The 24252-nt window shown below is 39.2% G+C and overlaps 1 protein-coding gene across 3 annotated transcripts in view; it reads left to right on the top strand.

The window, feature by feature from the left end:
• The window catches only part of GABRB3 (gamma-aminobutyric acid type A receptor subunit beta3), a 193382-nt gene that overhangs the window by 146791 nt on the left and 22339 nt on the right, over positions 1-24252 (top strand). For all 3 annotated transcript variants that reach the window (XM_086482205.1, XM_086482206.1, XM_086482207.1), the window contains 3 exons: positions 16001-16221; positions 21855-21937; positions 23060-23197. In XM_086482205.1, the coding sequence (XP_086338331.1) occupies positions 16001-16221; positions 21855-21937; positions 23060-23197 (442 nt within the window). The remainder of the gene's footprint in view (positions 1-16000; positions 16222-21854; positions 21938-23059; positions 23198-24252) is intronic.

Raw genomic sequence — 24252 nt, 5'->3', positions numbered from 1 at the left:
TTCTAAGCATAAAATAAATCACTCCACTGGGGAACAGAGTCTGAATTCAAAGAAAATAAATTCTGTTATTAATGTAAATGCATTTGTTACAGTTAGTTGTAAAAGGTAACCATGGTTAGAATCAACCATATCTTTCAAATGCATCCATTTCCATCATTACAACCAGATTTCTAAGAGCTTTTGTCCCAGTATAGCATCAGATGTTTGAATGTGCTCAGCATCCAGTAGCTTCTGCTCTGAAGGTGAGCTGCTGCATTTGGGACTATGTAGAAAAGCTGTCCATATAGGAATGAATTCTTTGTGAGGTGAACGTGGACAAACGTGAAGGAGATAAAACTAAGTCATATACTAAAGTACAAATCACATATATGTTTAGTTTCTGACTTTGTGATACAGTTTACTTTTTGTTGTTGTTTATATAATTAATGGTTTGATAATTCTGTTTCTAGTAGTAGCTGATAATTGCACTCTAATTAGAAAAAGATACAAACTTACTGTAGTCGTCAAAGAAACTAGCTAACAGTGTAGAAAAAGTATCTGTTTGCATAAATGGTAACAGAATCAAAATTCACTATAGCACCCTAAGGTGGATGACTAGTTATTTTTAGCTTGTTCACTGATCTATATGGATATGCAGTATGGTCTGAGGTACATCTTTCTAATCCATCAGAATTTGAATCATTTACAGGTTTTGTACCACGTGGAAAATTTGGTATTTGATTATGAGTTATTTTGTTTACATACTGTGAATAAAATCAGATCATTTAATAGTGAAATAAACATTCTTAAACTGCTAAAAGAGTTTATCTGTAGATTGAATAGATATTTTAAAGTCAAATGTCTCCTTCTTTACTGGCATGATCTGTGCTCTGTGTATGAGAGATGACAACCTAACCCAAATTTGCACTTGGTGCGTATAGCATGACTTCTTGATTTGTTTGAGATTATGTTGCTCTTGCAACAGTTGGAGTTGAGATTTTACTGATCAAATCACCCTAGAAACCTATCGCACCCTCTTCCTGCAATACATTTTATAACCCCAAAGAGACCAGAGACTCTCCAGCATGCTGCTGGGCAGAGCAGCAGCCTTGCCAGGGACAGGGCAGACTGGTCTGTCAGAAATACGGCCATAATGCCAGCAGCTACTCCCTTGCACAGCAGCAAGACCCTGAACGTCAGACGAACGGCATTGTCTGCCTGCAGGCTTGCATGGCGGTAGCCAGCTGGGTGGCAGCAGTTTGTCCCTGGGCATGACAGCAAGTCCAAGAGCTGCACTGTCAACAACTGACCCAAAATCCAGGGCTACAGGCGTAGGTGAGAGCTGTGGAGAGACTGCGCAAGGGGCTATGGAATCGAAGGTCCCGATTTGAGGAGACAGACATAACTGAGTGGAGAATTGTTCTGCAGGGGATTTATAGTTAAACTCCTGTCTCCTGATGTAGATCAGAAATCCATGTAATTGTTGTGTTAAAAAGGGTGAAGGCACCACTTTAATTGAGGTTTTAACCAATTTGAAAACCTTTCAACATGTAAAACACCCTCAAATAAAATGTGAATGGTGTTGCAGTTGGAAAGTAAGGTCAAGAATATTACCCCTATCAATCAACATAAATTGGAAAAAACACAGTTCCGACTTCTAGCTCCAAACTAAATTAAATTTCATGTAGACTAAATATATCTATCGTCTTCAAACAATATTTTCAATTGGAATAATGCATAGCTTGTGTTTATTTGCTAGCTTCCCAAATATAAAATAGATATTTTAGCTTTCTGATTCATTGCCGTGTTATTTGCTCCATAGGCATTTTACCTCTGCTTCACAAAAGTCTAATTTTTTTATGTTCTTATTCATGCTATGCGTATACAAGTATCAAAAAGTAGTAATTAGATGCATCTGCTTACATTTGCCAGGAGCAGATGTTAGACAAATTAAAGTGAACACAACTATCACTCAACATCATTAAAGAAGCAACTCTATAATAATTTCTGAACTTTGACAGGCAGTTAAATATTCTACATTGGCATATTTATGCTGTTTGCAAAAATCTCATGTACAAAATTATCTTCATATTCACTTGAATAAAAATTGAATCATGTAAGTGTTTCAGGTCACAACTTCTACTTCCATTCCTCCTGGAATGATAAGTTGTCAGCCCAAACAGCAATGCTTATTAACACCACAGGACAACCGCATCAGCTCATGAACAACGCCACAGAGTCCTGAATGACTTCATAGCGCACTCCGAGACGATAAGGACACGAGAATGGCATTGTAAAGTTAGACCAGAAGTCCATCTTTCTTGGTATCCAGTTTCCAACTGTAGGCAATGGTGAAGTCTCAAGAAGAGTATAAAAGTAGGATGAAACTAAATGATGGTATTTCTTTGATATTCTCCTAGCATCAAACTGTGAAACTACTCAGAGGCTTCCTGGGACCTCTGCATGTTTTTGGTGTCAAGCAGTGGGTAAGAACCGCCCAGTTTCATATGCATGAAAATAAAATAACCTTTGGTTTGTTTTAGGACAAATATCCAGTAATTTCATTTGCTGATGTTTCACACAAGTGAGGAGCTGTGTATAGCTGTTGGCCTCCTCCACAATGCAATATATATCCACAATATATCTCTTAGTTGCTTCTTTTCTAGGCAGAACAGCCCTTGCATGTTTAGTCTGTCTTTATATGAGACATGTTCTGTGCCTTTCATTCCCCTTGCTGCAGTTCCTGGTACCTTGTTCTGCTCTGTCCTGTTGGCGACAGGGAGCAGAACTGCACGTAGTATTCAATATGTAAGTAGACTAAAATGGTTCAGCACAATGATTTTTCCTTTTTTTTCTATTTCTTTCTGTTTGCTTATTTTGAGTTTACAGAATATTGACTTGGTCTCTTCATAAAACGGCTGATTAGTATCACAATTTTTTCTTTTTTTTTTTTTGCTGAGTGGTCATAGTTGGCTCAGAACCTACCACTTAGTCCATAGTTAGGACTAGTTTTTCCCCATATGCATTACTTTGCATCAACATTGCGTTTTATCTGTTTTATCCTGCAGGCATTCAGAATGTTGCTGTCCTTCTGCACCTCCTCACACTCATATCTTTTATTTTTACTATTCAGAGAAATGTAGCAAATAGAAGCACCTTAATCTGCATCCCTTGTCTGTACCCTTTATGAGGATGATGACCAGAACGGGGTCCTGTGCAGGTCCCTGTTCAGGTCTGCAAGTGATCTCCCACTGTTGTGAAAACTGACTGCTAGGCTCTGTTGTTTGTTTCTTTTACCTAGTCATGAATCCATGGCAGGAATGACATTCTTGTTCTACAAAGCTTTCTTTAAGGCCATTTGATGATTTAGGATAAGTTTTTATGCCTTTAGCAAATTATTGCTTATGTGTTTTTGGCTTGCTTTTCACTGTTTATCTTATTATCTATTTTTTCCCCTTTGGAAGTGACTTCTTATTTTTGAAGTACATCTTCTTAGTTCTAATAAAATTATTTGTCCGAAATTTTAAACATTCTGCCTTTGTTTGGTTATTTTTGGTATACAGAAGTTCATATTATGGTTACTATAAACAATCTTTTCTCCAACTTGGAAATAAGCAGCCTCACTTTTATACAATTTAATTTTTGAAATTAAATACTATTTTTATGTCATTTAAAACTTTTCTCATTTTTTAAGAGATTATTTCCCAATTCCATCAGGGTTATGGAGCAGTTGTTGTGTCACAGCATTTTGACCCATGACTTGCACATTGCTCAGAACCAAGGCAAGAGTGTCTTGCCTTGTTTCAGCTTTCACCAAAAACTCCTCCATGAATCAGTCATTTGTGGTGTGATTTAGTCTCTGCATCACACCCTAACCTGACATTTACCCAGCCTATGTGGGGGTGATTGAAGTTTCGGATTACTAATTTGTTTTTTTACTGTCTCCTGAATCTCTCTTGGCACCTCACTGACACCATTGTCATCCTGATTAGGCAGTGACAACTTATTTCTAATACTTATGTAGGCCTGGTGTCTTAATCCATAGAGATAATGTGTAACATTCAGTACAGTTAACTATCTGACGTAAAGCTTTCTTTAATATACACTACATCCTTCTTTTTCTTGCCTAGGTAGTTTGTTTTCTGTTACAGGTTTCCACTGACAACTGCTTTTCTTCCATCAAGTCTCTGATGTTCCTGTTAGGTCAATATTCTGATTTAAAACTAGGTATCCTAGTTCCTTTGTGTTATTTAAAAACTTGTAGCATTTCAACAATAGCATGTATGCATTTGATCTGGTTGCTTATTTTTCTTTTCTATCTTTAAACAGTATTTTTGGGTGCAGAATGAGCTTAACTTGTGTCCTAAACGGGTTTTACCAGCTTCTGCCTTGTTTTTTTTCTCGAGGATATAAAGCTTTTTTAATTTCACCCCTCTATGATTCATCCCCCAAGCCAGATTTTCTTCTGCACCTGTTGGCTTTCCTATAGTCCTTAATTCAATCCCCTTCTCTGGTAACCTCCCTAGTTTTTAGTTCCAGCAGCTTTACCTGAATCCTATTTTTGCTGTACAGGCTTTGTAAAAAGTTTGTCCAGTTCCTGATGAATCTAAACCCTTCATTCCTATGCCGTTGTCTGAAGGACTGATTCTCCAGCCAGCATGAAAAAGCACTGCCAGAGCATGAGCAGAGGTAGATGATCAAGGATATAATTTTCATATTTGAGGAGGCCATCTGATTATCATAACTGAGGTCCTCTGCAGAATACTAATCTCTGGCTGAAAACAATGGCATATAATGTACCTTGCTCATGCTCCTTTACTCAGCTACATTTTGTTCACACAAAGGCCTCATGGGGAGAGTGATTTCTTGCCTCTTAAATGCCCTTTGCTGCCTCTGAGGTATTTGACAACAGCAGATGAATTAGGTATGTAATTGAGCAGTTGTTATAGGCTGTAGATGTGGTAGGGAGGACTCCGGTTCTTTAAATAACTTGTCTGTATCTTTACTTCTGAATTCAAGGAGTGCCTTTGAAATCAGTGTGTCCACCTAGCACAGATTTATACGAGTAATTTTGCTGGAAGAGAAACATTACATACAGTGGAGTAACTGTCTAGTGAGGGAAAAACACTTTCTGTAAGGGAGGTATATAAACTGAGTTTGAAGTTCTCAATGTTTTCACCAAATTTCCAACGAAATAAAAATATTTGCCTTCTGTCCTTACAGTTGGTACCACATTAGGAGGAATGTTGCAATACAAAAGTAGTCCCTTCTACATTCAATTACGTGAAGAGAACATATGGCAAAATATATTCACAGTTTTACATCTTTTGCAGGTATCTTGCATTGCACGTATGTGTTGATGTTGGAAAATTGCATACAGTAGCCTTGAGGAAAGTATTGTTACTGTATGTAGATCATAGGACTGTAGAATCACAGGATGGTTTGGGTTGGAAGGGACCTTAAAGACCACCTAGTTCCAATCCCCCTGCCATGGGCAGGGACACCTTCCACTAGACCAGGTTGCTCAAAACCCCATCCAACCTGGCCTTCAACACTTCCAGGGAGGGGGCAGCCACAGTTTCTCTGGGCAACCTGTTCCATCACCTTACCACCATCACGAGAAATAACTTCTTCCTAATATCTCATGTAAATCTACCCTCTTTCAGTTTGAAACCATTACCCCCTGTTCTATCACTACCCTCCCTGGTAAAGAGTCCCTCCCCATCTTTCCTGTAGGCAACAGGCCTGACTGCTATAAAGTCTGTCCCCATCTTTCTCATAAGCCCCCTTTAAGCACTGGAAGGCCACTGTAAGGTCTCCCTGGAGCCTTCCCTTCTCCAGGCTGAACAACCCCAACTCTCTCAGCCTATCCTCACAGGGGAGGTGCTCCAGCCCCCTGATCATCTTCATGACTCTCCTCTAGACTCGCTCCAATAGGTCCATGTCTTTCTTGTGCTGGGAGCCCCAGGGCTGAACACAGCAGCGCAGGTGGCGTCTCAGCAGAGCAGAGTAGAGGGGGAGAATCACCTCCCTTGACCTGCTGGCCATGCTGCTTTTGATGCAGCCCAGGATGTGGTTGGCTTTCTGGGCTGCAAGCGTACGTTGCTGGGTCATATTCAGTTTTTCATCCGCCAGCACCCCAAGTCCTTCTCAGCAGGGCTGCTCTCAATCCACTCATTGCCCAGCCTGTATCCATGTTTGGGATTGCCCTGACCCAGGTGCAGGACCTTGCACTTGGCCTTGTTGAACTTCATGAGTTTCACATGAATGAGAAAATAACCAACACATTATCCACTAGAGGATCAGTTCTCCTCTTAAGTATCTTAAGTAGATACAAACGCCTGGGGGTGCCCATTGTCATCAGAGAACTCCTCTTTAAGAAATCCAGCTACTGAAACTGGAAGTTTTGAAGATTTGTGACTGAACGTGTGTTTCATATTGGTTGTCTAGACTGTCCTGTTTGCGGCTTCAGGAGTCAGGCAGCATTGCAGTTTGAAACCCTCCTCATTTTTCTTTATGCAGTGACATATTTTGATTCCCTGATTCCAAAAGCTATTAGCAGATCTTTGCGGAGTGTTCGAATCACGTGCAGGAGGGGGACGCTCCCTCAGCAAGAAATTTGCTTTTAAAATCACTCACAACCTAATTTTTTTAAGGGCACTGGCAGGGGACATGCTCTTTCCACTCCTTTCACAAGCTTCTGTACAGCAAGAGGTTTTTGAGGGGGCTGAATATCATGTATGCATGTAATATTTCCTCTTGGATGCAGTGTTTGTCTCTTTTAACTCATTTATTTATTTTGCGCTTTACCAAGTTTTATGAGCATAGCCACGTCATGGGATGAGCTTATCCTACCCGCAGCAATGAGTTTTTAGTAAATGCATTGTTTTCCTGTTGACTTAGCATGCATCCCAATTTAGTTACTGCAAGATGTAAAGTTGAATTTAGCGTTAATGATAAGAGTGAAAGGGCGAAGGGAAGGAAGCTGGCAGCGTAAGTGTCATGACTGGATGGAAAGGGAATAGGCAGAGCAGTTCACTGATCACCTTTCTGACTGTTTGCTGTTGAAGAGAAATCTCTTCTAGTTTATTTCCTTATTTCAGAAAAGGACACACAATATACTGGCCCCAGTGAACTGCCCGTTCACATATAAAGAGCCACCGTTGCTGTGGGCACCTTGAGATGGTGTCTGTAGTGGCAGGGGACTCCCCATGGAGGGCAGCAGGGCAGGGCCTGGCAGCCAGGGCCCATCCCACCCCCAGCCAGGAGCAGGGCAGCTAGGGGGCACCCGGGGCAGCCACAGCCCCAGCCCCAGGCATTGGGCACCTCCTTGGGGATGGGCCAAGGCTGGCCGGGACATGGGCCTGTGGGTGGGCCTGGCTTGCTGGGGCCCGTGGCCAGGCAGGGCAGGGCTGTGAGGAGCTGGAGGCCAGCCCTGTTGTGGTGTTGCTGGGGTAGGGGCTGTTGGCCCGGGGGGGCTGACAGGGATCCTGGGCCCTGGGTAAGGTGGAGGGAGCCCCAGGGGCTGATGTGGGGTCCTGGACCCTGGGTAGGGTCAGGGGAGCCCCAGGGGCCAGCAGGGCCAGCGAGGTCTGGGGGTGCTCTCCAGGCTTGGCACACCCATGTGGTGTCTGCCGTGATACGGAAAAATACACGGATCATGTTTCAAGTTGCTCGTTTCAAAAGCATTTGATCGCCAAAGAGTTCTCACTCTCTTTCTCAAAGGGCATTTTGTTGGTGGTGTCTGTCTTGAATGGGATTTCCTGTAAGAATATCTGGTGGTTCAGATAATCACAGACAGCAAGCAGAGATTTGGGTGTCAGCCTTGCTGCTGCACTGCCAGTGAGATTGGATGGCTTCCAGAGTCAGCAAATGAATAGGTTTGGAGGTGAGAAATTTACGAAGTTCTCCCCACAGTGGAGTAAATATTCCCTTTTTTAACTAAAAAGTGTGGATGTGAACAGATATGTATTTCCGTTTTCATTCAAGTACATGCTTCCCTTAGCTCTCTGTTCCTAAATATAGTTCTATTTGTTAATGCTGGAGTGATTAAACAAAAAAAAAAAAAAAAAAAAAAAGAGTTCTGGAATGCCTTTAGGAAGGTCTTTTTACAATTCCATGGTGACAAAAAGGCCGTAGACTTTCAGTCTGAAATGTGGGTTTACTGAAAATTGTTTTGGATGGTTTTCATGTTCAGTCATAGCAAACAAGAGGGGTATGGAACTATATATTTATGGTCACAGTATTTAAAACACATCTGTGTATGCCCAGCTATGGATGGAGGCTCTTAACTACCTCCATCACTGCTGTCCTGGAACACTTTACAGACATTGAAAGAGTTATGCATGCAATAGTTTAAGAAATAGGAGGACCTGAACAAATGTGATAAATAATATCAACTTGTAGGGCTTTCTCTGAGTTTTGTTTTTCCTCCCAGATTTTTATTGATAATTCAAGTAATGCTAAAGAGAGATATAAGTTGATATATTTATGGAAAGAACAAAGTAGAAGTGCGAGAAGTCCTTCATTCTCTAAAATGGATACCTGGTGGATACCAAATTTTTAGCGTCTCTTCGTATCTCATAACTGAAAAAAAAAATCCCATAGCTTTAAGATTTTAGGGCACTAGCTCATTTCTCCAACTCACTGGTGGCACATCCTGCTACTGTGTAGGAGGCACAATCCATTAGTTGTCAGTTCGCATCTCTCTAAGGTCAGCTGCCTCAATCATGGGAACCAGCTGACAGTTGATAAAGGTTGATTTTCTTCTTCCCTGTAAGTTGTTAGCAGGATTTCAATTAGTGCAATTAAAAGTACCTGTTTTCTTGAGGTCCTGACAGCTCTAAAATAAATAAATTTGTGCTTCATGAAGCAAATTCAGTGCCTCACCAAGCCTGGCATTATTTTTCTTTCTTACAAGTCTTTTTTTTAAGGATATTCGATGTTTTTTTTTCTAACTTGATCTCTTTTAGAGTTTTCAAGCATAGCATCTAAACATCTGACATTTCTATTTCTATTCATCTTTTTTAGGAGGGCTTCATCAGATACTGAATTTTATGTTCTATCTGTCCATCATCAAGTCGATTTTGATTGCAATTTGCCACACAATCTTTGGCCAGATCTTTAGGGGTGTAGTGAAAGAACATATTTCTGCCACTGGATCAGAGAGTATGATACGCTTGATGTGTAAAGGTGTATGCTAGTTTTTCTTTGATCAATCCTTTGGGAACAGAAACTCCTGATTACTGAGAAGCCTATGGTGTTGTAATAACTGTGATACTCTGAATCAGAGAAGGAATATTTACGTATTCTCCCCCCACCCCCATCTGTCAGAAACTAAATAGCCTGGATTGACTTCTTGTTATCCTGATTTATGTCCCTGAACTGAAATACTTGCAGGAACTTTGTTTTTTCTCTCTCCGTAATTGCCTACCAAAACTCAGCCTAAGCACTTACTTCCTTGTCAGCTGGTGTCCTCTGATGCTTGGATGAGAGAAGACCCCAAGAACGGCAAGGCATCCCTGTCAGTTTGTTGTGGGCAGAGGAACACAGAAAGAGAAAAGCCAATATCCAGTTTTTGAAGAGTAAGCTCCTGTGGCCATGGCAAGAAGGTGTAGGAGGAAAATCTGCTTTACTTTGAGGGTGACAGAGCGCTGGAACAGGCCGCCCAGAGAGGTTGTGGACTCTTCTTCCCTGGAGACATTCAAAACCCACCTGGACGCGTTCCTGTGCAACCTACTCTAGGGGAACCTGCTTTAGCAGGGGGGTTGGACTAAATGGTCTCCAGCGGTCCCTTCCAACCCCGGCCATTCTGTAATTCTGTGATTCTGTGCCTTTTGGCAGTACCCACCAATGCTCACTTCATTTCTATTGAGAAGCTTCTCTTCTGTTGCAGTGACCACCACCTGTCCCCGAAAATGTGCTTTAGCCGGTTGCTATGTCAACCATGCTCCCTTTGCCTGCAGAAAGCGGAGCGCTGGTTGGTATGGCAACCCTCCTCGAAGCACACATTGATGCTCAGTAGGGGACAGGCTCTTTGGAGAAGGCACTGTGTTGCAGTGGAGATGGAAACTTGTGCCAGAGGGTATGAGAGGGCAGGAGATACCCATGCAATCATACATTTATTTAGAAAGCTTTGTGTTGTAGTATCAAGTGGGTTCTTGGAGGCTAAATATTTCCTTAGATCTATTTATATCACCATCCTTGTGTTTCAGTAGAAGAGGAAAAAAAACATGGTTAGTTTGGTACGAAGGCTAACAAGACAACATGGATGTATGGAGGGTCACACTGAAATCCATGTAATTGAGCTGTTTTAGCATTTCCTTTTCTTAACAGGGGAGTATTTTAACCACAGGCTTGGGAAAATATGTGCCATGTTTTCAACCTGTGACTAGTGTAAGGGTTTCAAATGGTGTCAGAGAGAAGCCTGAGTAAAGATCTTATAGGTGAAGGTGGATCTTTACTATAACAGCAGGCAGACCAAGAAACATTAGAGGAAGGTGCTTTGGTGGAGTAGAGTGGATGTGCGTGTGGCTGTGTGCGTGTGCACGTCTCCTTCACTCAGGTTGCTCGTGAACTGCATCTAACACCAGAGAGGTTGTGTTCAGGCAGTTTTCTTGTAAAAGACGTTGCAGAACAATAGACTCCAGTGATTTTCTCCATTTGCTGACAATTAAATAAGTAATGTATGGTTTAGTCATTGGGTGAATCAGAATCTAAACAGGTAAAATATAATGTAAATTTTTTCTTTAATGATTTTTTTCTTTAATATGAAAGTTGCTGAAGCTTTCAAAAAATGTTGAGTGCTTAGAAAAATGTTTAAGTGATCATCTCACACAACCGAATAGTATAGCTGACAAATTCTGACTTCGTAAGGTGAGCCTTTCTGAATGTGTCTTTATTAAATTCATATTTAGGTATGTGAATTAATGTGTGCTTGAATCTATTTCTCAGATCTCTTATGTATATGGTAGGGGCACAGGTTTAAAACTGTTTTGTCAAAGCATAGGATTCATGAGTTTGGCTTTGCCAGTCACTTTGGGCTTATTGGGAAGAATGTAGCTCAACCGTCAGCACTTCAGATGTAGCTCCTTATACTACAGCAGCCATATCTAATTTTTGAAATTGTGGAAAGTGAGGGAAGGGTTCTTGAAGTTATATGGAGACAAAGACATGGATCTTCAATATGTCTTTTTATCCATTGAATTAGTATTTACTTTGTTAACTCACCAAAAATACATAATCCAGAAGCTGATGGTAATAATCACATTTGTCTGTTGGTCAAGAAAACAAGGATGTGAATTTACATCTAAATGCAAATCTGAAACAGGAATCTGCATTTCAAATAGATACAAGACTGTCTTCCTGAGCAGTGGAGTAATTCTTTTTTTGCATAAATATTCCAATATTTCCAGTAATTTTCAATATATTTATTTATTTTATATGCATAATTTCTTCTGCTTAACTGCCATATTAGCAGTATTCCATCATAATTAGTAATTGTAGTGGTCTATCTGGCAGTCATTTTGAGGAAACACATTATTTTTACAGCTAATGGAAAACTTTAACGTCCTTGATACATAACACAGTAAGAGTGTAAACAGTGATAGTCAATTTTAGAGCATAATTGCTGCTATAATGTTGTTAATTTTATTTTGTTGAGCAAACTATTTTTTTAAATTTTTCTTTCCCTTTTATTGAGTGCAAGAGAGAAAAGCTGAAGATAACAAACTCTGTAACAGAAAACAAATTATTGTTTGCTTTTAGTATTACAGCATATTAGTATTTATCATTCATTAGTCTTATAGTCGGCGCATGAGGTACCGTACAGTAACATACTATAACACAATCTGCCTGTTTGAAGTGGCTGTGTGGTTAAGTCATAGTTGTGCTTCCCACATGGTATGTTCAGTCTGTGGAGACACAAATATTGTGTAGAAAATGCTTTAAAATTTCTTTGTACATGGTCAGCATATACAATATTTGTGAGTCTTTATAATTCTTGCTTAAGATGTTTTGATATCACAGATAATGCACACAAAGAACACATATATTATACTCTATTTAAGTTGTGATAGCAGCCTCTTTACCATTGTATCTAAATCCTTTCCCAAGTATTACCTACTATTTGAGGTTTTTGGTTTGGTTTGCTTTTTTCCCCCCCCCCCAGGGAAAGCTATGTTGAAAAAACACCTGCACATCTTTCTGTGTGACTTTCCTTACAGTAATGGCATTGTTGCAATGCTAGAAAGTCAAGGATGCTTGTCACTGTTCTTTGTGTTCCATGGTCTTTGAATACACAAAAGAAAACTCATGCTGCCTGTGCAGTCCAGCTTTTCCCATTTTGAGGACATTTCTCGTGTACTTCAGAAGTACCATGTTTGTCCTTCTGTCAGGGCTTTGAGTGATTTTGTCACCCTGCTCAAACTGAAGAGTCTATTACTGTGAGGAACTGGAGAGGGGAAAGGGGGACCTTGAATGCGGCATGGTATTGTATGGGGAAAAAAATTATGAGTTATGGAGGTCTTTGCTGCTGAGAAAATTGTCCACTGCTCTGTGCGGTAGTTAGAATTTTCTAACGCTGGCAGCTCTGTATCACCTTCGACATATAATAGCACCCTAATACAGTAGCTGTTGTGGGATTAATCTCTTCTAGCTTTAGACATATACCCTCTTGATCTCTATATCAGACCTAGTCATCGTAAGCTCCCCTGGAGGAAGGTGGCCCTTAATAAACTTTGTAAGCTACCTATCTCGGGGCAGAAGTCCATCTTCTCACTTTACCTGACAAATACGTAGTGCGTTTTTTGCAGTCCACATTTTGCATTTTCCTTTGGAGTGTAGAAAAGGAAAAACTTCCTTTATGGGTACAAAGCCTAGCAAATATGTTAATCAAAGAATAAGAGCTGGTATCTTTATGTGTTTTAATAAGCTTAGTTTCTGCGAGTGGTGACTTCAGTAGAGCCACCCTGAGGAACTGGCCTTTCCTGCTCGTTTTATCGCTTCTTGCACAACCAAGTAGTTTCAGTGCGGTTCTGATAAGAGTTTGTTGCTGCTTTTTGCTTTGAGGTGATTGGAAAAAGTGTGATGGTGAACAAGGATGGTTCATATTAATTCCTTCTATCCCATCATCTTCAGAACAGGTGAGGCTGGCAGAGCACAAATGTACAGTGATCCTTCAGGGTGTGTGGTAGCACACGTGCTTTCTTGGGCACTCTATTTCTGCCATATCTGTTGTTCAAAGTGCAGAGAGTGGGGTTAGGCAGACATGTCAGTGCATCTGGGTAGGATGTTGCCATTGCAGAACGTGCTGCTTGAGCATTTTCCTTAGTAGATACCAAGTGCAAAACTGGGAATGAGCTGATATTTCACGTGCAATAATGTACTTGTAATTTAAATAACTTTTTGGGCTATCATTGCTTTCAATACATGTAAATATAGTCATATACATTAGCAGATGTACAGATAGGGTTTTTTTTTATTTAAAGTTAAGATGAAATAAGGAGTGAATTTAATTGAGAAAGCACTAATGAAATCTGTACCTTAGAGGATGTATTTTGGAAATTTGTCTTTCAGTCAAGACACTGAAAGTTCTTGATTTTTGCTGGATATTGCTGTTTCCATGTGTAATTTGTAAACTTTTTTCTCTGTTGTTCTCTGCCATAGTAAATTTTATTATTTAAAAATAAAATGACGGACTGTTACTGCTTGTATTGTTACATATGTTTTACTTAGCTAGTTAATTACTCCGTTTGCTAGCTGTTAACATGTGTTTTATCTCAAGCATAAGGAAAAAGGAGGCTAGTCTAAAGCTCTCTTCTGTTCAGATATACTGCTCTTATATTTTGGTGCTAGCCAGTTCACTTCTTTCAATGCTGTGCAGTGCCACCCTATTTCTTTATTTCTCTTTAGCATTATTTTGTGTGTATAGTGTACATTTACACATAGTGAGATTTTGGTGTACTGCTCATGTGTCCAGAGCTTTGACATTGATGTGCAAACTGTTACAGAAGCCGAGCACATAGCAAATTTTGAACATTAATAGAAACAAACTAATTAAAGCAAAACAGAGCTGGTAGAGGATATTCATTCTAATGCATCGATGTCAGAAAATTGGTTGCAGAGAATATGAGGAGACATGTGGTCTTTCTGACATGCTAATGGGAACGAGGGAAGCGCACCCAGTGTAGCATGTGCCTCGTTCACCAATGAGCAGGGACCATTAGTCCCACTGAAGAAAGCTGCTGACAAAAAGGTCAGAGCATGTTCTCCTGAGCAGTCGCGTCGAATTTGAGTTTTGAGGAATGAGCTTCCTTCCAGGCAGCTCCACATGGGCTCCTTTCTCCCATCACTTGGGCCCTTTTGTTTTCAAAGGTCTCCTATTAGTTTCCTAAAATGGGAACAGCTTGTCCTTGATATCTATAATGATTTATTTTTCTAAGCAATTAAATTTGATTTCTTAAAGCTATAGCAGCTCCCTCATTAAAAAGAATGAGTCACTGAATAAAAAATGCAAAGGCTCTGAGTGTGAAAGGCGTGCTCAAGTTTCATTTGATTTCAAGGAAAGGCTGTAGGGCCTGAGGGAAGCAGGGCAGGATCAGTGCCTGAAATTGGGTTGTCTCCACGTGAAACCCATCACAAGAATGGACCATTCCCAACAGCCTTACTTAGAAAGCCTGAACATCCTTTTCCCAAATAGTAGGAAGCCTGAGGGGTTTTGCATCACCAGCTTGTAGAACCAGATGCAAATGCAGGTATCCTGTGGCTTGCACACCTGCTGCTAAATATTTAAATGTGTTTGGAGATCACATAAATTTCCCAATGTTTTGTAAAGAGTTTCATGAAGAGTTTTATTGTTTAGAGCACTTCTGTAATTTGAAAACCAGAGTTTTAATGGCGGGTACTTACGGTCTCATTTTTTTCATTGTTAAATATGGCAATATTGTCATACCTAAACCCGATGTTTTCTTTAATTGTAAACGTTCATTTCCATGTATAAGAAAGCATTATTTTTGGATGTTCACCTTTTTTATTTCATGCATAAAAATAGGCTTTCTAAAAATGAAAGTGTCCTTCTGCACTTTGAAAGTTATGAGGGAAAAAAAGACAAAGTTTTTTCTTTTCTAACAGGAAATTTTGCTATTTTGTGTAGTTTTTCTTTTTTCAGTTTTGCTGGTGCTTAACTTTAAAATGTTCTCAATTTTTTTTTTTTTTTTTTTATATATAATACCATGAAGCTAATGAATGAGGCCTGTTATCTAAGACTTTAAAAGTGTTTCAATACAGTGTTATTACGGCATGACCAAGTCAGACTAGCAAATTCTGAAATGAAGTAAAGAATCTTAAAATGGGTATTTTAGGCTTCTGTATCCATGTTTAGGCTTTTATGTTCTTGTTCACAGCTCATAGCAGATACCATGAAACTTAACTGACAGGATTATGAAAACCAAACATTGACATTAGTGGGACTTTACTACAATGTACTGTTCTTCTAAGTACTGATGTAGCCTGTGGATGAGAAAATCTTTATGTCACTGCAAGATGCAGTTTAACACAAATGCACATGTATAAACAACATCTTTGCAGCTTATTTTTCACACAGAAATTTGCATACTGCTTCAAAATACTTTGAATGGTTTTCCATTCATCTATCATTTTTAAAAATGGGGAAGATGTCAGTATTTACCTATTACCTCGTTTATCATTCCACAGACTTCCTAATTTTGAGTAGTTGTCAGGGGAACTACATGAAAAAGAAAGGAGGAGCAGGACAAGATAACAATACTAGCTGAATTTCTGAAGATTTGAAATGCTCCCTTAGACTAGAGTGATACTGGAATTAATAGAAGTATTTAATAAGTGATAGGAATATTTAATGTTTTTATGAAGCTTTTTTTTTTACAAAAAAGTATTTAAATTAAACCAACAGCAAAATAAGCTAGTGACAGGGAAAAAAAAAAAATTCTTCCTAGTTACACCAAGTGTGATTGACTGTTGTGCTTCTCTTTTTTTTGCTTGCCAGGATTACACTTTGACTATGTATTTTCAACAGTACTGGAGAGATAAGAGGCTAGCTTACGCTGGCATACCTCTCAACCTCACGCTTGATAACCGAGTGGCAGATCAACTCTGGGTGCCTGACACTTACTTCTTAAATGACAAGAAATCATTTGTGCATGGTGTTACTGTGAAGAATCGAATGATTCGCCTTCACCCAGACGGAACAGTGCTTTATGGCCTCAGGTCTGTACTTCCATGATGAAGATTTCATCACTGTTGTTATGTTTTGTTGATATTTGCTTCCTGGTACAAGGTTATTACAAACATTGGGTAGCGTATTATGTAACCTTCCCTGTAACTCTGAAATATGCCCGTAGAAAACAAATGACACACTCGATGTTTCTTAATTTTGCCAGAAGCGCCTTCAGTCAGGTTTTATCTGTTTCTGTAGAGTCACCATATCTGGAAAGCCCACTGGCTATAGGAAGCAGAAAGGCACGCATTAATTGTAAACCTGAAAATTTTGTCCAAAATACAGGCAGTGAGATTGAATGTGGGTGCTTATGTTGTCTCTTGGTGTGTCTGTAGTCGATAAAGAAAAAGCCACAAGCAGCCCTGGTTGAATGGAATCAGCCACAGTTAAGACCATGACTGTGGGTACCTTCAGTGATTTCTTCAAGCAAGGATCGACACTGCAATGTGTTATATTTCAATCCAGAAGTACAAAATGACCTTACATTATCCTACTTTGTACCTAATTTAGGCTTGACCTGTGTTTATTTTCTGTCATATCTTTTATGGTTAGGAACACTGAAGAATCCTTCCCTTAATAAATTTAACTACACTAGTAAAAATCTTAATGGATCAAAGTATCAAAAACTTGCTTTCTTTGAGCAGGTTACTCCATTTCCTCCAATGGTTTAAACTGTACCAGCAAAACAAGTCTTTGCCAGTGGAAATTCCATTTCCATAATCAGGAGTTTCTTGTATTTTTAAGCATAGATAATACTCAAAATTAATGCATATAGGTAGTGCAGGATAATGAGTTCCTAGTATAATAATGAGTGAGATCTGAAAAGTGGTGCAGATGGAGTATATGTCTAGTATCATTATTTTACCTGCTTTTGCCTTTTTTATCAACAGTTGAACTTTTTACTGACTTGGGTCTTGGCCCCTCACCTCTTTAACTCCTATTACATATCATGTATGGGCTATAATTGGATGAGTCTTTCTAGACAAAATAAAAATAGACTCAACCTATTATGAAACTTTAAAGAAGTTTAGGATGTTCAGGAGTTATTGTCTCTATAATTAACTGATTTTAGAAAAATGAGGCTTTCATTTCGCATGCTGTTGACCCAACATGGAACACTACGGGTTTAGGATTCTTTCCACAAGTAGTTCAATGTCGAAAAGTGATGCAAGATATTTTTTTTTTCCTTTATCTCAAAAACCATCCCCGCAAGCAGTGTAATAAAAAAGTGATGGAGATAAGAACTCTTATGATTGTAATAATGTATAGAAGTCTTTCTGTCACACTCTAAAAACATTTGGAGTCATTCAGGTGAGGATTATCTGTAATAAAATAGTGTATTTGAAGGAGTTAGCTTCCTCTTCTGCAAAACGTAAATGTCCATAAGCAGATTGCATTTCACTTGGTAGTATTTGCTTAGCAGGGGTTACACCGGTGGCTCATATACGTCTCACTTCTTTACATTCCCTTTCCTCTGAAAGCATGTAATACCCAGGGTGAGATATCCATGGTGTGAAGCAGCTGAGTTACTTAATGAAGGACAACTGTCTGAAATTAAATCTTGGCAAAATATAGGATATTGTGATCAGAAGGAAGAAAATTCCTGAGCCTTAGCTCTGTTCGTTTAAAGGCTTGAGCTTTGTGTTCCTCTACTGCTAGCCTATCTTCTTGTGTTGTGGCTTCAGAGCATCCCAATGGCATTGGCCTCAAGCTGAAGTCTGGAGGCAATGATTCATCCTGTGGGCTGAGACCAGAACCTAGAGTTTTATGTGCCACAAAACATAGGGTCACTGAGCATAATAGGGGAAATTTTGGAGGGTTGCAACCAGTTGTGGAATATCCACAGAGCAAAACAATTCCTCAAAAAATATGTAACAAAAGTGATCCCGAGGGCGACGCTGGCTCTGTGTTCTCTTCTGAACAATGTAGAATTTATCATAGTTTTTAAAGACTTGACCTTCAGTTATCCGAGGTTTCTATCTACTTCAAAGAAAGCAGTTTCCTACTGCAGCGTATGTCTATGACAGTCAGGGAATGGGACATGAGCTTTTCGAAGTTCATACCATTTCTGGGGAATTTGCGGGGGGGGGGGGCATGTTGCTGACTTTGTTCCGTCTTGTTCAGAACAATATGCAAGACATATAACGATACAACAGCTTTCTTTCATAACAGGCCAAAAAAAGAAATAATTACGTTATAGACTGGAGATCAAAAATAGTCTTTCCGACTACTTGTGTGTTTGCCATATATAGACCTCTTGTTCTCAGGCAGTACAATGCTAAATGTTATAAATAAACAGAGTGGAGAAGTATATGTGTTTTATCTGAAAGGGCTCACGTAGTTTTCACCTGTGTATAAAACATGATGGATGTTTGCAAGATGAAAAGGTTGGTTGTGATCGGTCAGACAAGGCAACTGCGCTTACTTCTGTTCTCTTTTGGATGAATGTATTTCTGTATCAGGATGAAAAGAGGATCAAGTTAGCCATCAAGACTGTGACCTAGTCACATAGGAAGTATGTATATTGGTTACACTGATTTATATTGTAAACTTTTGGGGGACAGATAATATCCTTCTGACAGTTGTTTGTGCAGCATCTCCCAGCGCATCGCAGGTGTGGTTCCTATACAATATAGCAATATAATCAAAGGCAATCAGCCCGCTTATAAGGTAGCAGAGAAGGATGAGAGAATCAATATCCAGAGGAAAGATAACTGGCATAGGGAATTTTAAACAATTAAAAATATTTCCTTTGTGTATTGCTTTCATCCAAAATGTATGTGTGTCTATGTACCACTCTGTCTTTGTCTGGCTCATAATTGTTTCTCTGTCACTGCTGTGATGATGAGTTCTTGAAACCTGGTTGTCCTGCTGTGTCAGGCAGCATCTCATCCCATAAAAAATAAACCTACTCTTCTTGGAAGCATGCACAAGCCTGAGCAATTAACATTTGTTTTTGGTGAGCATTTGTGCAAGTTAAATTTGGTTGCTCGAATGTTCATTCAGGAGGGAACTCTGCACACTCAACTTACTTTGAGTAAATGGGGTAAATATGTTTCTATCTATATCTAGCTGTATGTTATTTTCTAGTGGATATTTATGAAATTAAAAACATACATTTTGCTGTAGTGTAAAAGGTTACTTGAGCAAGAAGGTTACTTGCAGTTTCTGATACTGGAGCTCGTGACACAGAACCACTACAGTATGTGAACAGGGCAAAATAAAAATACATTCCTTAAAAAGTCATAAGGCAATTAGTAAGGTGAATGAAAATTTGCCAGCTGTGTAATTTTTAATAATTCAGTCAAATTAATAATTTGTACGTGCACGTGTTCTGTATGGCTGGCATTTAAAGCTCGTTGTACAACATAACAGTTGATTCTGCTACCACACTCATATCAACTTAGCTCGTGGATTCTGCTGCAGGATCTTAAATCAGACCTAGGTCAGTGCAGGGGAGGGCACTGAAGTGTGGGATAGGAACCTCGGAGCAGCAGTGCCCAGGTGTGCCTGCTTGTTTTACTTTGAGCACAGTTGTCAGTTGACTCAGGAGCAAGATCATTTGATTGCACAATCAGTATGGCTTTGTAAAGCTGATCACTGCTGAGACCTTGTTCATCGGTTAACAGAGATTTAAGACTAAGTTTTCTCCACTGAGACCCTATGGTAGTCCTAGTTTTATATGATTAGCTAGAGCTGCTAGTAGTCATCATATTGAGGAGACATTAATCTCCATAATTAATAGCCCGGTGTCTAGCACCTTGCTTGAGGGTCCAGAAGGACACTTGCAAATGTTGATTGTGGAGAAGATATCCCCCTAAAAAGCAGACCAGCTGAGGAAGTGCTGTTTGTAAACTATTCCAACCCACTGGGACATGTGTTAACAGAGGAACCAGAGCACCTCCCAGCAGGCAGCTGGAGGACGGTTGACCTAAGTATCACGTGATACAATACTTGGTACCTGAAAGCCTGTGGGACCACCATAAGGGATTCAGAGGACACTCAGAGTGAACAGCAGTGGCAGAGATAAGATCATGCCATAGATAAGGCAGGGAAGGACGAAGATCAGCTGTGTACATTTCTTGCTGGCTACTGATAGGAACAGAAGTGGGAAGGTACGCTGAGTAACAGAACCTTGTGCTTTTTTCTCTCCTGGCTCAGCCATTGCCTTTGCACACATACAGCTGTGTCTCCCTGTGCAAAGAAATTAAAATATTTTCTTGCAAAAGCACCTTCTCAGTCAGAGAAGGGTGACCTCTGTTGTCCAATGGGATAGTTGTAATGGTCTTAATTCCTTCCTTTGGATATTATGTGGTTACCCATCTGAAATAACCTACATGCTAAGGATAAATATTCTTTAATTCCTTTTCTGCGAGATTCAATATGACATTTATAATAACAGCACAGGGGTTTTTTAGCATGAAAGAGGTGAAGAAAGGCACCTAACTACTTTTCTTCTCTTGAAATGTTGCCCTGAATTTTGAAGTAGTTTACCAGATTAGAAGACTGTAATTTCAGAAGGTTAAGGGATTAAGGAGAAAGCTTCAAAATGGAGGAAACACATGGACAACACCTTAACATTGAGGGTTCCAGCTTTTAGAGGTACCTTCAAGGCATTTGACCTCTCGTATTATTAGCGTAAATTATCACCAGAATATTATTTGTTTAAGAACTAACTGTAAAAGGTCCGTCTCCTGTTTATATCAGAAAAGCATCAGTAAGGAGTGGACCTAGTCAGGCCCAGAATCATTTAAATGTGAAATTTATATGAAGCCATTATAAATAAAATTATGCATAATAATGTACATACTCTTGATGAAGCAAAACAGTTAAATATGCTGAAGATTAATTGTGAGCATATGATTATACCTGTCTAAAAGTAGGTACCCATATATAAATCCCTTAATTTAAAACTACAGTGCCGATGCTGTGTGAAGCTGTTACTACAGTTGTTTTAGTTGTGTGTGTGTATTGTTGACACTCCTGGTATACAAGAGCTTGATGAAAAATGCAGATTCATCAATAGTGAAATATCTTGCAAATTCATGCTTAGTGTGCTAAATTGCCTGCACTGGAAATAAAGAAGCAAAAATTGTTATTTGGGGAGAAAATTTAAAATTCAATATGGCGCTTCACTACAAAATCCTCTTTAAATTTGAAAACTAGAGAAGTAAACTCAACTTTGAAACAAAGTGTTTTGCTGGACTTAAAGGATTTTTTTCAACATTTCAGTTTTTTTTCTAGAGCTGCCGGAAAACTGAGGAATCAGTTATTCACACAGCTCTAATCATTTTGACATTCGTAGCACACTTTTTTCACTTCACATTTTCTGATATAAAATAATATATCTTAATCTTAGCAAATGTTTGTGTAATATTTGCATATGCAGATATATCCATTTTACCCCAAAGGGACTGGTTGCATAAGGGTAAGTCACAGTGAGTTGTTCTATTGCAGTCAGTGTAACCGCTGTTGTATTAAGCTGCTGCTCAGTGTAAAACTATGGACCGGATTCTCAATTACTGTAAGCTAATCTTCAGAGAGTCCTCACTTTGAAAAATCAACAACAACAAAATCTGGATTACTGGCTGTACAGTAATTCTATTTGATGTTTGTATTTCAGAATCACAACCACTGCAGCTTGTATGATGGACTTGAGAAGATACCCATTAGATGAACAAAACTGTACTCTGGAAATAGAAAGCTGTATGTACATAAGAAAATGCATGCAAAACCTAGTTCAGATGCAGGGCAGTTTTCCTTTTATAGAACTGTGTAATACTTAGATTGGTGTCTATAAATGCTATGTGAAACATGTCATTATCACCCTTTGGATTTTTTGTTTATTTGTTTATTTGACTTTTTTTAACAAAATATAAGGGGTCATCTATTTCTAGATGGATGGGTACATCCTAGAAAAATGGGTTTAGGACAGAATGAAGTAATTTTTTGCTCCAGCCAACTTGGCAGAGGCAGTGACTGGATGCTTATCTTCAACGCAAGAGAATGAATGTTCATATTTTAATCAGATTCATTTTCAAGAGAGCAAACACGTGGTATTTCCTTTCAGTATGTTTTATTATGCATGGATGGTCTTGCCACAGGCTGCCCCCACCGGGCTTTCAGATCAGCCCCATTTATGTTTTGCAGTTGTGTTCCAAACAGAGCCAGGTTCTCTCTTCCACCTAGTCATGCCCTAGGATTGCAATATTCGGATATGTATTTGCACTTCAGGAGTTCCTGCTCCATTTCTGCTACTGACTGGAGATTGTGAGCCATATACAGAAAATACTAGTATATATCCTATATTTAGCTGTAGTCCTCCACTACAGAAACTAATGGAAGTGGTGCGACTCACTCTTTAGTGTGAGTTGAAAAGATCTGGCCCAATTATGTTTCTCTGTATTCATTGAATAATCTGCCTTCTTCTGGTGATTATTAGTGTAAATACACACTTGGTTTCAACGCTAAATGTGTATGATGTCTTAAATCACGCTAATCTGCAATTTTGCAGATTATTGGGTAGAATTTTCTGTCTCATTTGGGCCATTAATCCCTATGTGAATTTTATGAGAGTGATACCAAAAAAAGAAAAAAAAAAAGAAAACAGAGTATTTTGCCTCAAATCCCTTGGCAGACTGTAATGGCACAGCTCTTCAGGAGACCTTCCCACAGGCATACAGAACAAAATACCATACACCACTCCAGCTGTTCTGATTCTTTTCATTGTCTCAAATGACAAACCGCGTGTACTATGTTTGAAGATATATTTGAAGGTATGTTTGAGCCTGCTGTTATTTCTGACTTACTCTGCTGCTTTGCCTGCAGATGGCTACACAACCGATGACATAGAGTTTTACTGGAGAGGTGGAGATAACGCAGTCACTGGTGTGGAGAGGATTGAGCTTCCTCAGTTCTCCATTGTGGAATATAGACTGGTGTCAAAGAATGTTGTCTTTGCCACAGGCAAGTATTGTCATTTGCCCATGTAGTGTTTGATTTCCTTATGTATGACAATTACTATTTTATTAATCATAATTAATTGTTATTAATCATAATTATATATAGTCTGTGTTATGTGTTGGCTAAAGAAATTGCTTACTTGATAAAGCCTGGATGTAGGAGCCCACAAAATATCATTTCTTGTTTATTTTTCTTTTCCTTGTGTGTGTGTGTGATACTTAACCAGACACCTAAATATCTGTGATCTAAATAAATATGAAGTCATCCACCTCTGAATCATGAGTTTAAATGTAGCCTACAGGGTTCCTGATCATACATAAGTATGTTTTGGCATACTAGGTCAAAAAGCTGCCATTTTTATGAACACCTCCTTGCAACTTTTTAGTGCATGTTTGTTTTGTTGTTGTATAGTGAATGTAATGTATTTTATATCTTGATTTGCACTGAGGGTATACGGTACTCTATACATAACCAGTGCATTTCTTTAAGATGCTAAAATTAAATCCCTGGGTTTCCTCCTTCTTCCCTTGAAGATGTAATAAAAGTTACTGCTAACTCACAGCATTGGTTGTCTTCAGGAGACAAAGCACAATGTTGATTTACATGTTTAATGTTAGACACCAGCATAGGAAAATGTTGTCATGTGTGGCCAGACCAAAGCAACACAGAAAGCCATCAGCAAGCGTGGGGCCGCTGTTTGGGATCTCCAGATTTTCAGTGCTCTTCAGACCACAGGAGTGTGCTGTTCTATCTGTCCCAGCAGACTAGAACAAATGAAGCACAGCTCTATTATGTTTGTAAGCATCACTTCACCCACTCTTTGGACACAACATCTGTTTGAAAGTACACAGAAACACAAGTTGTATTTCAGAACAAAATATAAATATTGCTGGGACTGAAATTAATATGAGGGGTTTGCCAACTGCGGCTGTTCTTGTTTATCACTGTGAATTAAAGGCGTTTTTTTTCTATAGAAAAACGGATACTTTAATCCTATATACTTCCGTTCTGCAGCTAGTGACACCTTTGGCAGCCAGGGCTTACCTGCCCCTTCACAG

This window comes from Leptosomus discolor, chromosome 1, assembly GCF_034619465.1.
Source record: "Leptosomus discolor isolate bLepDis1 chromosome 1, bLepDis1.hap2, whole genome shotgun sequence".
Taxonomy (NCBI): domain Eukaryota; kingdom Metazoa; phylum Chordata; class Aves; order Leptosomiformes; family Leptosomidae; genus Leptosomus; species Leptosomus discolor.
This window is presented reverse-complemented; position numbering and strand designations above follow the sequence as displayed.